Source organism: Podarcis raffonei, chromosome 6 (assembly GCF_027172205.1).
Source record: "Podarcis raffonei isolate rPodRaf1 chromosome 6, rPodRaf1.pri, whole genome shotgun sequence".
Taxonomy (NCBI): Eukaryota; Metazoa; Chordata; class Lepidosauria; order Squamata; family Lacertidae; genus Podarcis; species Podarcis raffonei.
Window position 1 is genome coordinate 99,021,162 of NC_070607.1, and position 12,654 is coordinate 99,033,815.

The following is a 12,654-nucleotide window of genomic DNA, read 5'->3' on the forward strand; positions in this document are numbered from 1 at the left end:
CGTCTCGCCAGGTTGAGGAGGACTCCGTCAATGGGGGCACCTCTAAGGAATCCGAGGAATCCAAGGAATCCAGGCCGGAACGAAGGCTGTGGGTCTTTCCAAGCGGCCAAACCCGCCGTCTCCTGCCTCTGATCCCGCTGCCACCCTTTGCCTCGCTTCTCCGCGACTCGTCTGGCCAGGTTGAGGAGGACTCCTCTAAGGAATTCGATCCGGAACCGTAGCTTCGGGCGGCCATTGCCAGCAACCAAACCCGCCATCTCCTGCCTCTGCTCCCGCCGTCAACCTTTGCCTCGCCTCTCCGCGCCTCGCCTCGCCTCAACGGCCCCAAATCTGTGAAGTTTTATTTTCTTTTAAAAGTAAATAGAAGGCACAAATTGCAGAAAAATAAAAGCAGCAAAACGCATAATGGAAGCCCAGTTTCGTGATTTGCTGGGAGTTTTGCGTATCTGAATTTGATATGTAAGAAAGGAAATCTCTCCAAACAGCATAGAAATGAGCTGAGAAATGATAGCTCTCCTAGAGAGCTGAGAGACCTTGCGCTGCCAAACCCAGTTCTGGAAAAGTGGGCCCTGCAGGGTTCAAGGTGCCTCATCTTGCCCACAGCCCAGATCACTGCAAAGCGGGGCAGGAGGGAAACTCACTCCTCCAGAGCCCCGAGGGGCCAAGGGATCCGCCCTCCGCTCTGCTGGGCTTTGCTCAGTGAATCAGGGCCTTTGTCAAGAGTGATGATGACACAGAAGCCACAGACACCTCACTAATCCTTCTTGGCCCCAAAGGTGCTACTTAGGAGGAAAGGGATTCCGTCAGACGGTGGAGGAGCTGGAAGGGGGATTTCCCCAGAGCCACTCTGCAAGCAGGCGGAGGGATTAAGATGCTGTTGGTCCTGAGCTCAAGGGGGAGGGGGTCCCCAGTTGCATATTCCTGCATTGCAAGGGGGTGGGACTTGAGGACCCCCAGGGTCCCTTCCAACTCTACGTACACTTCTGCTCTTCTATGACCCTCTTTCACCTCCGTTATGCCGCTAGGCAGGAGCTCTGGGCCGTGAGGAAAGAAGGCAGCAGGAAAGGCAGCCCCCACAGGCCTTGGGACTTTGCCCAGGCCAGGCCACGGTGGCTGCGTCCTCCTTCAACGGGCGGAGGTGCCCCACAAGGGATGGAGGAGCAATGGAGGAATCTAGAGGGGCCTTTGAAACACCTCCCCCTTGCAGCTTCTCTCCCACATAAGCCCACTTCTGGTCTTTAGAGGGGGCGCAAGGTTGGGGGTCAAGGCATGGGGCGCTGTACAAACATATGCTTAAGAGAGGCATTGTCCTTGCCACATCTCCAACACTCAGCTCGGGGAAAGCCACAAAGCTGTAATAAACGAAAAATCTGCCCTCATTCCTTTCTGGGGGACACAAGAGCCCTTATAGAGTCCTTTGTAGGTTCTCCATCGGTCGGAGGAAAAACAGAGGCCAACCAGAGAATATTGAGAAGCAAAGCAGCTCGTAAGCCTGATCTTTATTGAACTGTTGCAACAGGGTGCCCCCTTCACACGCAGGAGAAGGAGGACCCAGAAGAAAGGTGTGTCCACCCTTATATAGACATTTTAAATTGCCCACCTTGGAGTCCAAGACCACCCCCAGAAACATCATACCTACATCACAGAAGGGGTGTAGCTCAAGACCACCACCCCAGATACATCATACCTACATCACAGAAAAGGTGGTCTACAACAGAAATCTGAGTGCATTGTTTACCTCCTGTCTGGCAGGTTACTTGTTAATGGTCACTTGATTGGATACCCTGGGGAGCCTGGCCAGTCTTTTGTAATAAGTACTTAGTTCCTGAGCCAGATCACAGGCTCGCCTTATTCGTACACAGACATACCCTTAAGACAGGATTTGTGAAGGAAAAGGCAATGGGGAGGCTCCTCCATTTGACCTTGCAGAGAAAACACCTGGTCAGCCTGGGAGTCAAAATGGCTCCATGGCTGCTCTCCTGTGAAGCTTCAGACACGTGGCCTATATATCTATGTACGTGTTTGCTTGGCACATTTATGAACCTTTATTATATACATAAGACCTTAATTTATTTATTTCATAGCCAGGCAGACATTTCTCCAGATTACACAAGGACCTTTGTGAAGGGAAAGCTGGAGAGTCCTGTGCCGCCCTAAAGACGACAATAGTTATTATGGCAGGAATGGTTGTGGTCAAAAGCCAGATGCCTAGCCTCTGGAAACAGACAAAATAGTTGGGTGGGTAGAAAAAACCTCACTGGGTAAACTGGTGTCTCCCTGATGGGTCATGGAATCATGTACTGTTGGAAGAGACCACAATGTTGCAATGCAGGAATCTTTTGCCCAACGTGGGGTTCAAACCCACAACCCTGAGATTGTGTCTCACGCTCTACTGGCTGAGCTATTCCAGGGATCTTGAAGTTACTCAAGTGCTTTTAGCAAACAAGTGGTGTCTTCAGTGCGGGTCCCTGCTGTCTGGGACAAAGGGTGCTGTTCAAAAGAGCCGTGCTGGGTGCCTCCCCCAGCCCTGAAGGCTGACCTTCCCGTTGACTCCAGCGAATGCCACACAACGTGCGTCATGCAAGGGAATGTGAGGTACATGGTTACAGCCCCAAGACCCTGGGTCCAAATGCTGTTGTTGCTGCTGAGCAATAGCTCCCAATGGCTTGTGGATGACCCACTCTTGGCCCGCGAGGCCCCCAGGGGAAAGAGCTGGCTGGTAGCAACTCTGTCGCAAGAGGAAGTTTGCTGCAAGCAGAGAGGTGGTTGGGATTCTGTCAGGTGAAGGAAACATTTGACACCAGAGGTGATTTTCCAAACAGTTCCTGGCAAGGGGAGTGGAACAGGGCTCCCTGGCGAACTCTCCTTCTCGGAAGGTTTCCAAGGACAAGTTGGATGGCCATCTGCCAGGGATGCTTTAGCTGCGATTCCTGCCCTTTAGGGGGTGGACTAGATGTCCCCTGGGGGTCTCCTCCAAATCCACAGCTCTAAGATTCTATGAGTGCTGATGATCTAAAAAAAAGAGAGGCTGTGTGTGACCCAGGAACCAGTAGTCTTTTCCATGAATTTGTCTTTCAAAGCCATCTAGGGATGGTCCCTGTTCCCTGTAGCAGTGAGTTCCATAGTTTAACTCTGTGCTGCCTGAAGAAGTGAGCGAGGAAGGATGTGCCCTGCTGGGGGCTGATCTTCCCCCAGGCAGACAGTTGCCATGGGGAGTGTTTGGGGTGGGGGTCAGGGAGAGAAGGCAAGGAGGACACCTTGCTGGCAGGACAGTAGCTGCCCCACCCCACCCAACCTCCAGAGAATCCGAGGGGGCCTCCTGCTCAGGCCTTTTTCAAGCAGGCAGGATTCCATCGTTCCACTTCAGAGAGAAATTATACTTTTTTTAGAAACACACACCTTTGAAAGCATGCTTTGACTTGCAATGTTTATTTTGAAGAGAGAGAAAATATCCATCTGGAACTTGCTCCATGTCGGAGCCCCACGTCAGCTTCCTACGAAATAGACGCACACAAACAAACAACATTTTGCTTACTGGTTCCTGGAAATTACCGTAAGTGTCACTGGGAAAAAACGATCTGGACCAGGAGCCAGCAGCAGTGACTGGCTGTGATCCACCCAGCTTCTGTCCCAGCCCAACCCGGGGAGGGAGGGAGGAGGGAAGACTATATCTGGCTGCTGATCATAGCCCTGAGCACCATTCAGAGCTGCCTCCCAGCAGGAGCACCATGAAGTCCACCAGGTTCTCCTTCTTCTCTGTGATGGGTCCCGTCCTCATCCTCTGGGCTCAGCTGCCGTCGGTGCCCGCCCCATGTGAGTTTGGGTATTACTTGGAGGGGTGAAGAATTGGGGAGGTTTGGGAGTTGGGGAGCATGCTTGGTGAGCTGTGATTCCTACATCACAGGGGGTTGGGCCAGGTGTCCCTTGGGGCTCCTTCTATGAGGGGCATGGCCTTAACTGGTGATAGTATGCCAGGATGGGGTGGAGCCCACCTGCCAGGGCTAAGCCTAACCTGAATCTGAGGGATTCCACCTCCCTCCCCAGTCACAGCCCTTTGCCCAACACCCCCAAGAAGCCTGGACATGAAGGTGTCTCTCAGGATCCACAGCACCCTCACATGCTCAGAGAACCTCTCACACACCCTGTTGAGACGCACAGGCCCAGAAGTTTTGCTGGGACTCTGCAGGTTGGGTGGACAAGCCCTGAATTTGAAGATCTACCTGCCTGAAGGTTTCAGGTTGGTCAGTGATGGGCAGCAGCTGGTCAGTGAGCTGCCTCCTTTGGGCCAAACAAGCCAGAAGGCTTTTGATTTACACCCTAGAAATTCACTTCTGTGCATTGACCATACAAAACTCTGCGATGGGATTTGGGCAGGGTAGGGTTCAAATTCGGGAGCTTCAAAGGGGGACTTTGATTGTAGTCCTCAAATGAAAAAGCCCAACCCCAAATTCTGGTGAGAGTGGAGGAAAATCTGGCTCAGGAGAGAGATGAGGCTGACTAGACAGGCAATGGCAAAAGTTTATGATGTCCTTTCTCTCTTTAAATAAGGGTGGGGACAACAAAGGCTCTTTCGCCACCTTTACCCTCTAAGCTGCTGAAAGGAAGGGCTTGTCCACACTTCCGAAAGTCGTGCCTAGAAAGCTCAGCTCTTTAGCACTGAATCAAAACAAACGGCAACTCATGAGAAACTCCATTGCCATTCATCCTGATTCAGTGCTAAACCACAGGTTTTCCTAGAGGAACAGTGGGGCAAGCAGATGTGAGCCCCAAGAGAAGTTTGGGGGCTCATCTAGAAGTGGCGTTTTGTGTAGGAGGCCTGTAGGCAGACTGCATTTAACAAGAATCATAGAACTGTTGGACTGGACCCTCCAGGGTCCGTTAGTCCATCTCCCTGCATTGGAGAAATTACATTTAAAGCATCTAGAGCAGACGGCCATCCAACCTCTGCTTTGAAACCCTCGACAGCTCTTACCGCTAGAAAGTTCTTCCCTAAGGGTGCCACCCAGCTGTTGCTGTGCTTCTGGCTTCCGTCAGTGGACCTTGAGGCTCTAGCAAACACAAAGCAGCCTGAGTTTTTCCCATGCCAGATACAGCCCATCTCTGACCAGAGGAAGGTGGAGGTGCTGGAGATGATGGTAGGACCTCCTGGCAAGATCCGAAGGGTGCCAGCGTCCTGGAAGAGAGAAGCCGACTCCAGCAGCCTCTGACTTCCAAAGCAGCCTGTGCCTGAGTGTCTGCAAGTTGGGTCTTGTGGGGGAAAGGGAAGGTTCAGGAAGCCAAGCAATGAATCACACGGCCTTTGAGACTCTAAAGGGAGAGGGCTTGGGTTAGGGGGTGGTTAGGTGTTGAAATCCTATGCGTCTCCCAAGGTTCAGATGTAACAGATGATGTCAGCCTCCTTGGAGCAAAAGACAAATGACTCACGGATGCCCGGAGCCTGCCCTTTCGGAAGGGTGATGATGCCTAGAAAAACTTCTGGCGGGCAGGGAGACTTCCATACTGGGGCAACACATTCTGGAAGAGTGTTGTGTATCCGCCACCTGAATCAGCTCTGGGTGGCGGGAGGTGTCTACTTTTGCATTCTTACAACTGGTTCTCCTGCATTCCCTGGGCTCTGTGGAGTGTGTGGAAAATCCTTGCTTGTCTAATGGTGCCATGAGGCTGCCCTCCAGGTTGGCACAAACACGTCAAGTTTCCTATTGTTCTCACCTGTGGCCCCTCCCATTTTCCCATGCCTCTGGGGCCAAAAAAAATGAGCTCTTCTCTCTCTCTCTCTCTCTCTCTCTCTCTCATTAGTCAGACAGCCTGATCATGCAATGCCCCACCTTCAAGCCTTCTCCTGCTTTCCTGCCCTGTCCCAGACCTAGTCCCAACTCCTCTCTCTTCCCTTCAGAGCCCTCCTCCCTCTCTGGGTCCCTCTGTTCTTCTCTCCTGAGAGATCCAGTCAGGGGGGTAGGAAGGGGGGGCGGGGGGAGTCGACCGCCCTGGATGCCCTCGCCTGAGGGGATGACATTCAGCACGCCATCCGTCCATGACTCCCAAACCTACCCCAACCCCTCCAGGGTAAGGGGCAGAGCTGTGCCGTTTTGCCAGTGGCATTCCCCGCTTCCCCCTTTGTTTTGACCGCTTGGAGGGGCTTGGGGGTCGTGGGCGGGTGGCGCTGAATGTCCTCCACAGGCAGCTCGCTCCGGCCCTGGCTGCAGGGCGTGAGCGCTGCTTGGGCACCCAGTTGGCTATCCCGCACCTGGGAGGGCACCCTGGGCAGCGCGGGCATATGCTCTGCCGCTGTTGCCAGTCACCTCCAGTTCCTCCATCATTGGATTCCTGAAGGTCTCTCCCTGGAGATATGGCAGGGAAGAGCAATGGACTTTGAGTGTCTCTTAGCAACAGAGGAAGCGGAAACAGAGGAGTCAGCCACGGGTCCATCTAGCCCCATATTGTCTACACTGACTGGCAGTGGCAGTCCATGTTTTCAGGCAAGGGAATGATTCCTAGCCCTACCCAGAGATGCCATTGGAGGCTGGACCAGGGTTTTCTTCACCCTAGCTACATTTCTTGTCTTCCTTGTAAGCTGCTTGGAGGCTGTGCTGCAGTCAAGCACTGTACGAATTCTGTTGACTCAAGAGAGATCAATAATACAGTTTCAGACGTGTGCAGCACCTTTCCAAAGGACTCTGACCGGTGTGGCGACCCCAAACCGCGCTTCTTCTACAACTCCACCTCCAAGGCCTGCGAGCCCTTCACCTACAGAGGCTGCTCGTGGTTCCGCAACCGCTTTTACACCATCGAAGAATGCCAGCGCCACTGCGGAGGGACTGGTGAGTGGGGGTGAGAGGGGGGTGGGCCCAGATGTGGGGAAGGACCCCGACCCTCTTGACTGACAGAAACCCACCCACCCAGGCATCTTGAAGCACAGGGAGCCCTTGGGACCTGGGTGGGGGGAGCGGGTGTCCCGAACTTCTTCACCTGCTCTGCCCCTGTGCCAGGTAGATGTGGTCAGGCATAGATGTGGCTCAAAGGGTTGCTCCACTCATCCCAGCATCCCAGAGTCGAGGGGCAGGCCTGACTGGGACCCATCACTCAGCATCCTCCTAGAAGGCCTTCCTTACGGAGAGGGGTGGAAAAGAGGCGAGGGAACACACTAGGTGTGCGTGAAACTCTGCAGGGTGTGAGAAAGTGGGCAGAGATTGTTTTCTTCTTCTTCTCCAGAACTTCATGGAGTCATTGTGAGAGATTCAGGGCAGACAAAGGGAAGGGTTTTTTTGCACACAGCAAATAGCTGAAATATAGAATTTGTTCCTGCAAAAGGAATTGACAGCCACCAACTTGGAGGGCTTTAAGGACCGAGCAAATTCATGGGGAGGATGACGCTACTAGCCACAAGGTCCATGCACGACCTCCCAGGATCCCTGAGAAATCTTAAGAGGGCTTTTCTCCATCATTGATGAAACCTCCCTCCCACCTCCTTGCACCCACCATTCTGCCCCTTTTGGGAACGCTCCTTGAAGTTGAAGACTCATAATCAGGGGCTGCAGAACAGCAGCCTAAGGTCCCCTCCACATCACCCCCAACAACAACCCTGGTTTCGCTCTCTGTGTTGTAGAAAAGCCTGGCTCCTGCCTCCCCAGTCCTCGAAACATCACCCTGGAGTGCTTGGCCAGCTGCCTTCATGACGGAAACTGCCCGGGGGATCAGAAGTGCTGCTCTTATGGGTGCGCCTTGCGCTGCTCTGAGCCCATCAAAGGTGAGACCCAGAGGTTGCTGGGGGAGGTGGGGGGCTACTGGTACCCTTCAGAGAAGTGGCCTCTGTCAGGGATGATTCAGCTGTCACTCATGGGCTCTCAATAATGCTGTGAGAGCAGAGTGGTGCTTCTGCGGCTGGAGCAAGCACTAGAAGTTCTGCTTTCCATGGAGTGTGAGACTAATTCTCAGGGTTGGGGTTCAAGCCCCACATGGGGCAAAAGATTCCTGCATTGCAGGGGGTTGGACTAGATGACCCTCGTTTCCCAGTCTAAAAAGACTCAGTTCCCTCAATCTGCCCTGAATCTTCTGCCAGTTTGACTGGATGACCCCATCAGGTTCTAGGATTATGAGAGATGGAGAAACCTACCTGCTTTCTCCCCACATTCTGTCGTGTCACCTCTCACTGACTTCCCCCACCCCAAAACTAAACAGCCCCTAACGTTTCATTTTTTTATGATTTTCAATTTTATACATTTCAATAATTTCACAATCATTTTAACATTTTGAAACTTCCTTCCCCCTCATTCCACAGTTCCTTAAATTTATTTTTTATATTTTCTGCATATTCCAAATTAACTTAACTTATTCATTTATTCATCTACTATAATAATAATAATAATAATAATAATAATAATAATAATAACAATAATTTATTATTTCTACCCTGCCTACCTGGGTGGGTTTCCTCAGCCACTCTCGGCGGCTTCCAACAGAAGGTTAAAAATACAATAAAACATCAGTCATTAAAAACTTCCCTAAACTCTTATAAAACTGCAGGTTATTACAGTAATCTTGCCAATGTTCTTATCTGTTTACAGTTTATTTGTAAATATTCAATATACCGTTTCCATTCTTTTATTTAAAAAAAGTTTGTTATCTTGATTTCTTATTTTTCCAGCAAGTTTCGCCATTTCTGCATATTCCATAAGTTTTTGTATCCATTCTTCTTTCGCTGGGACTTCTTCTCATAGAATCATAGAATCATAGAGTTGGAAGAGACCACAAGGGCCATCGAGTCCAACCCCCTGCCAAGCAGGAAACACCATCAGAGCACTCCTGGCATATGGTTGTCAAGCCTCTGCTTAAAGACCTCCAAAGAAGGAGACTCCACCACACTCCTGGGCAGCAAATTCCACTGTCGAACAGCTCTTACTGTCAGGAAGTTCTTCCTAATGTTTAGGTGGAATCTTCTTTCCTGCAGTTTGGATCCATTGCTCCGTGTCCGCTTCTCTGGAGCAGCAGAAAACAACCTTTCTCCCTCCTCTATGTGACATCCTTTTATATATTTGAACATGGCTATCATATCACCCCTTAACCTCCTCTTCTCCAGGCTAAACATGCCCAGCTCCCTTAGCCGTTCCTCATAAGGCCTTTGACCATTTTGGTTGCCCTCCTCTGGACACGTTCCAGTTTGTCAGTGTCCTTCTTGAACTGTGGTGCCCAGAACTGGACACAGTACTCCAGGTGAGGTCTGACCAGAGCAGAATACAGTGGCACTATTACTTCCCTTGATCTAGATGCTATACTCCTATTGATGCAGCCCAGAATTGCATTGGCTTTTTTAGCTGCCGCGTCACACTGTTGGCTCATGTCTAGTTTGTGGTCAACCAAGACTCCTAGATCCTTTTCACATGTACTGCTCTCAAGCCAGGTGTCACCCATCTTGTATTTGTGCCTCTCATTTTTTTTGCCCAAGTGCAATACTTTACATTTCTCCCTGTTAAAATTCATCTTGTTTGTTTTGGCCCAGTTCTCTAATCTGTCAAGGTCGTTTTGAAGTGTGATCCTGTCCTCTGGGGTGTTAGCCACCCCTCCCAGTTTGGTGTCATCTGCAAATTTGATCAGGATGCCCTTGAGTCCATCATCCAAGTCGTTGATAAAGATGTTGAATAAGACCGGGCCCAAGACAGAACCCTGTGGCACCCCACTAGTCACTCTTCTCCAGGATGAAGAGGAACCATTGATGAGCACCCTTTGGGTTCGGTCAGTCAGCCAGTTACAAATCCACTGAGTGGTAGCATAGTCAAGACCGCATTTTACCAGCTTCTTTACAAGAATATCATGGGGCACCTTGTCAAATGCCTTGCTGAAATCAAGGTAGGCTACATCCACTGCGTTCCCTTCATCTACCAGGCTTGTAATTCTGTCAAAAAACGAGATCAGGTTAGTCTGACATGACTTATTTTTCAGGAATCCATGCTGACTATCACAGCATTCCTTTCTAGGTGCTCACAGACTGTTTGCTTAATGATCTGCTCCAGAATCTTCCCTGGTATTGATGTCAGACTGACTGGGCGGTAATTATTTGGGTCCTCTCTTTTCCCCTTTTTGAAAATAGGGACAACATTTGCCCTCCTCCAGTCTGCCGGGACTTCGCCTGTTCTCCAGGAATTCTCAAAGATGACTGCCAGTGGTTCTGAGATCACATCTGCCAGTTCTTTTAATACTCTTGGATGCAGTTCATCTGGCCCTGGAGACTTGAATACATCTAAACTAGCCAAGTATTCTTGTACTATCTCCTTAGTTATTCTGGGCTGTGTTTCCTCTGCTGAATCATTTGCTCCAAATTCTTCAGGTCGGGCATTGTTTTCTTTATTGGAGAAGACTGAGGCAAAGAAGGCATTGAGGAGTTCAGCCCTTTCTGTGTCCCCTGTTTGCATTTCACCATCTTCTCCTCTGAGTGACCCCACTGTTTCTTTGTTCTTCCTTTTGCTACGAACATACCCATAAAAGCCTTTTTTGTTGCTTTTAACCTCTCTAGCAAGCCTGAGTTCATTCTGTGCTTTAGCTTTTCTGACTTTGTGTCTACACATGTTGGCTAGACACAAAGTCAGAAAAGCTAAAGCACAGAATGCTAAAGCACAGAAAAGCTAAAGCACAGAATTCTCCTTTCCATTTTTGGGCAAGTAACATTCTTGCTGCTGTAGTCGCATATGTGAATAAATTTCTATACAATCTGGTTAGTCCTGTCGCTATAATTCCCACAAGGAATTAAAGCCCCAGATGTTTCAACCTTTCTTCACAGGGGAGTTGCTCCACCCCTGTCCTCCTTCCGAATCTTCACCAAGAGCGTAGTTAATGTCTGGGACTCTCTCACTCTTCCTTCCTCTCCCTTTGCCATCCCAGATATTTGCAAGCTGCCTCCGGATTACGGTCCCTGCCATGGCAAGTTCCGGAGCTGGTATTACGACGAGCGTGACCAAAACTGCAAGAGGTTCATCTACAGCGGCTGCCTCGGCAACGAGAACAAATTCAAGAAGCGCAGGGAGTGCCTGGCCAGGTGCAAGCCAGCAGGTGAGCAGGCTGGAGACCCAGCAGGGAAGGGGGCTATCGATGGCTACTAGCCAGGGTGACTAGGCTTGACTAGGTTAAAAGAGGGGAAATGGCCAGCGGAAATACGAGACCAAAATGAAGAAAAGTGTACGGAAGAATGGAAATTCTTTTCGGCCTCTTTTAAAAAGGATTATAGCAAATGAAATTGCAAGCAGGGTCTTGCAGCGTAAGCAATGGAAGGCTAGCAAGAGTGAACTAAATGAAGAAATGCGTAAGTTTTGCATGTCAGGAATAAACATCAAGAATGCAAGGATGGGAAGTCGAATTGCTAAGAAATGTGGATAAATTGATTTGGCACAAAGTTTATAAAACCGATAAAAAAATAAATAAAAAAGCAGAAACTACAAGCAGGAAGCTTTGAGTTAACGTACGGATGCAGGACTGATTCTGAGTATGTTACAGAATGAGTATGTTACAGAAAGTTCTTGGCAGTGACTGGAAGGGAATGATCCACTTCCAGTTGACTGCAGAGAAGCCATTTCTCAAAGGCACAAAAGTGTAGAAGCCGCCTTAGGCGGGAAGGAGTCCCCGCCGATGGCCCAGTGTTCTGACAATGCTTTCCTCTTTTTCCAGGGTCTTCCTAAGTCTTCCTCGCTCACCCACTGCTTGGCCCAAGGCCCTCGACCTGGCCAGCCTGCAATGGCCTCATGCCAGAACAGACGGCCCCTCCGCACGCATTGCACAGACAATCCGGGTGTATGAATGAATCAATGTTTCCGTGAAGTGATGACAAACGTCTCGGCTGCTGCGAGAAACTTCCTGGTGGTTGACGTGTGCTTCGCCCAAGGGGGTGTGGCATTGCTCCCGGTGGGGTGCAAAGGACTGTCTGCATTCTCCAAGAGCTTGCACCCTTCTTCGTATGAATGTCCATGCTGGCATGTGGCAGATGAAACCAGGCAGCCAATGGCGCTTGCAGAAACTCTGTTATGAACTCTCAGAGGAGGAGGAGGAGGAGGAGGAAGAGGAGGAAGAGGAAAGAGAGGTCTGGCTTCCTTGCTGCCACCTCACTTGAGTGCTTCCTGGGTGCTTCTCCCCACCTGCCACCACTAGCCTGTTCTTCCACAAAAGAACACTCAACTGGAGGGCACATAGAATCATAGAACGGCAGAGTTGGAAGGAACCCAGGAGTCATCTATCCCAACGCCATGAAATGTAGGAATCTCAGCTCAAGCAGCCCTGAGAGATGGCCACCCAACCTCTGCTTAAAATCCTCCAGTGAAGGAGTCCACCACCTTCCAAGGGAGTCCATTTCACTTTCCAGCAGCTCTTACCATCAGAAAGTTCTTCCTAAGGTTCAGGCGGAATCTCCTTTCTTGTAACTTGGATCCATCGGTTCAGGTCCTATCTTCCGGAGAAAAAGGAAATGAACCTGGTCCCTCTTCCATGGGACAGCCCTTCAGATATTGGAAGAAGGCTCTCATCTCACCTCGCCATCTTCTCTTCTCCAGGCTAAGCATCCCCAACTCCCTCAGCCGTTTCTCACAAGACTTTGCTTCCCCTCCCTTGACCCTCTTGGTCACCCTCCTCTGTGCACCTTCCACCTTGTTGGGGTCTTTCTGGAGCTTTTTTGCAAATGCG

At 50.4% G+C, this 12,654-nt stretch overlaps 1 protein-coding gene across 1 annotated transcript; it reads left to right on the forward strand.

Moving 5' to 3' along the window:
* Positions 1-3,693: 3,693 nt before the first annotated feature.
* Positions 3,694-12,029, forward strand: LOC128416716 (boophilin-H2-like). The gene is made up of 5 exons (XM_053394771.1): positions 3,694-3,813; positions 6,642-6,818; positions 7,604-7,744; positions 10,870-11,037; positions 11,650-12,029. The coding sequence occupies exons 1-5, from the start codon at positions 3,729-3,731 to the stop codon at positions 11,658-11,660; spliced, it is 582 nt and encodes a 193-aa protein (XP_053250746.1). The 5' UTR covers positions 3,694-3,728; the 3' UTR covers positions 11,661-12,029.
* Positions 12,030-12,654: the final 625 nt, after the last annotated feature.

Bases quoted from the DNA above. Each gene is read 5' to 3' on its own strand.
- LOC128416716 (XM_053394771.1), top strand. From the start codon at position 3,729: ATGAAGTCCACCAGGTTCTCCTTCTTCTCTGTGATGGGTCCCGTCCTC. The intron at 6,819-7,603 runs GTGAGTGGGGGT...TCTGTGTTGTAG, and splicing joins GCGCCACTGCGGAGGGACTG to AAAAGCCTGGCTCCTGCCTC. The intron at 7,745-10,869 runs GTGAGACCCAGA...TTGCCATCCCAG, and splicing joins CTGCTCTGAGCCCATCAAAG to ATATTTGCAAGCTGCCTCCG.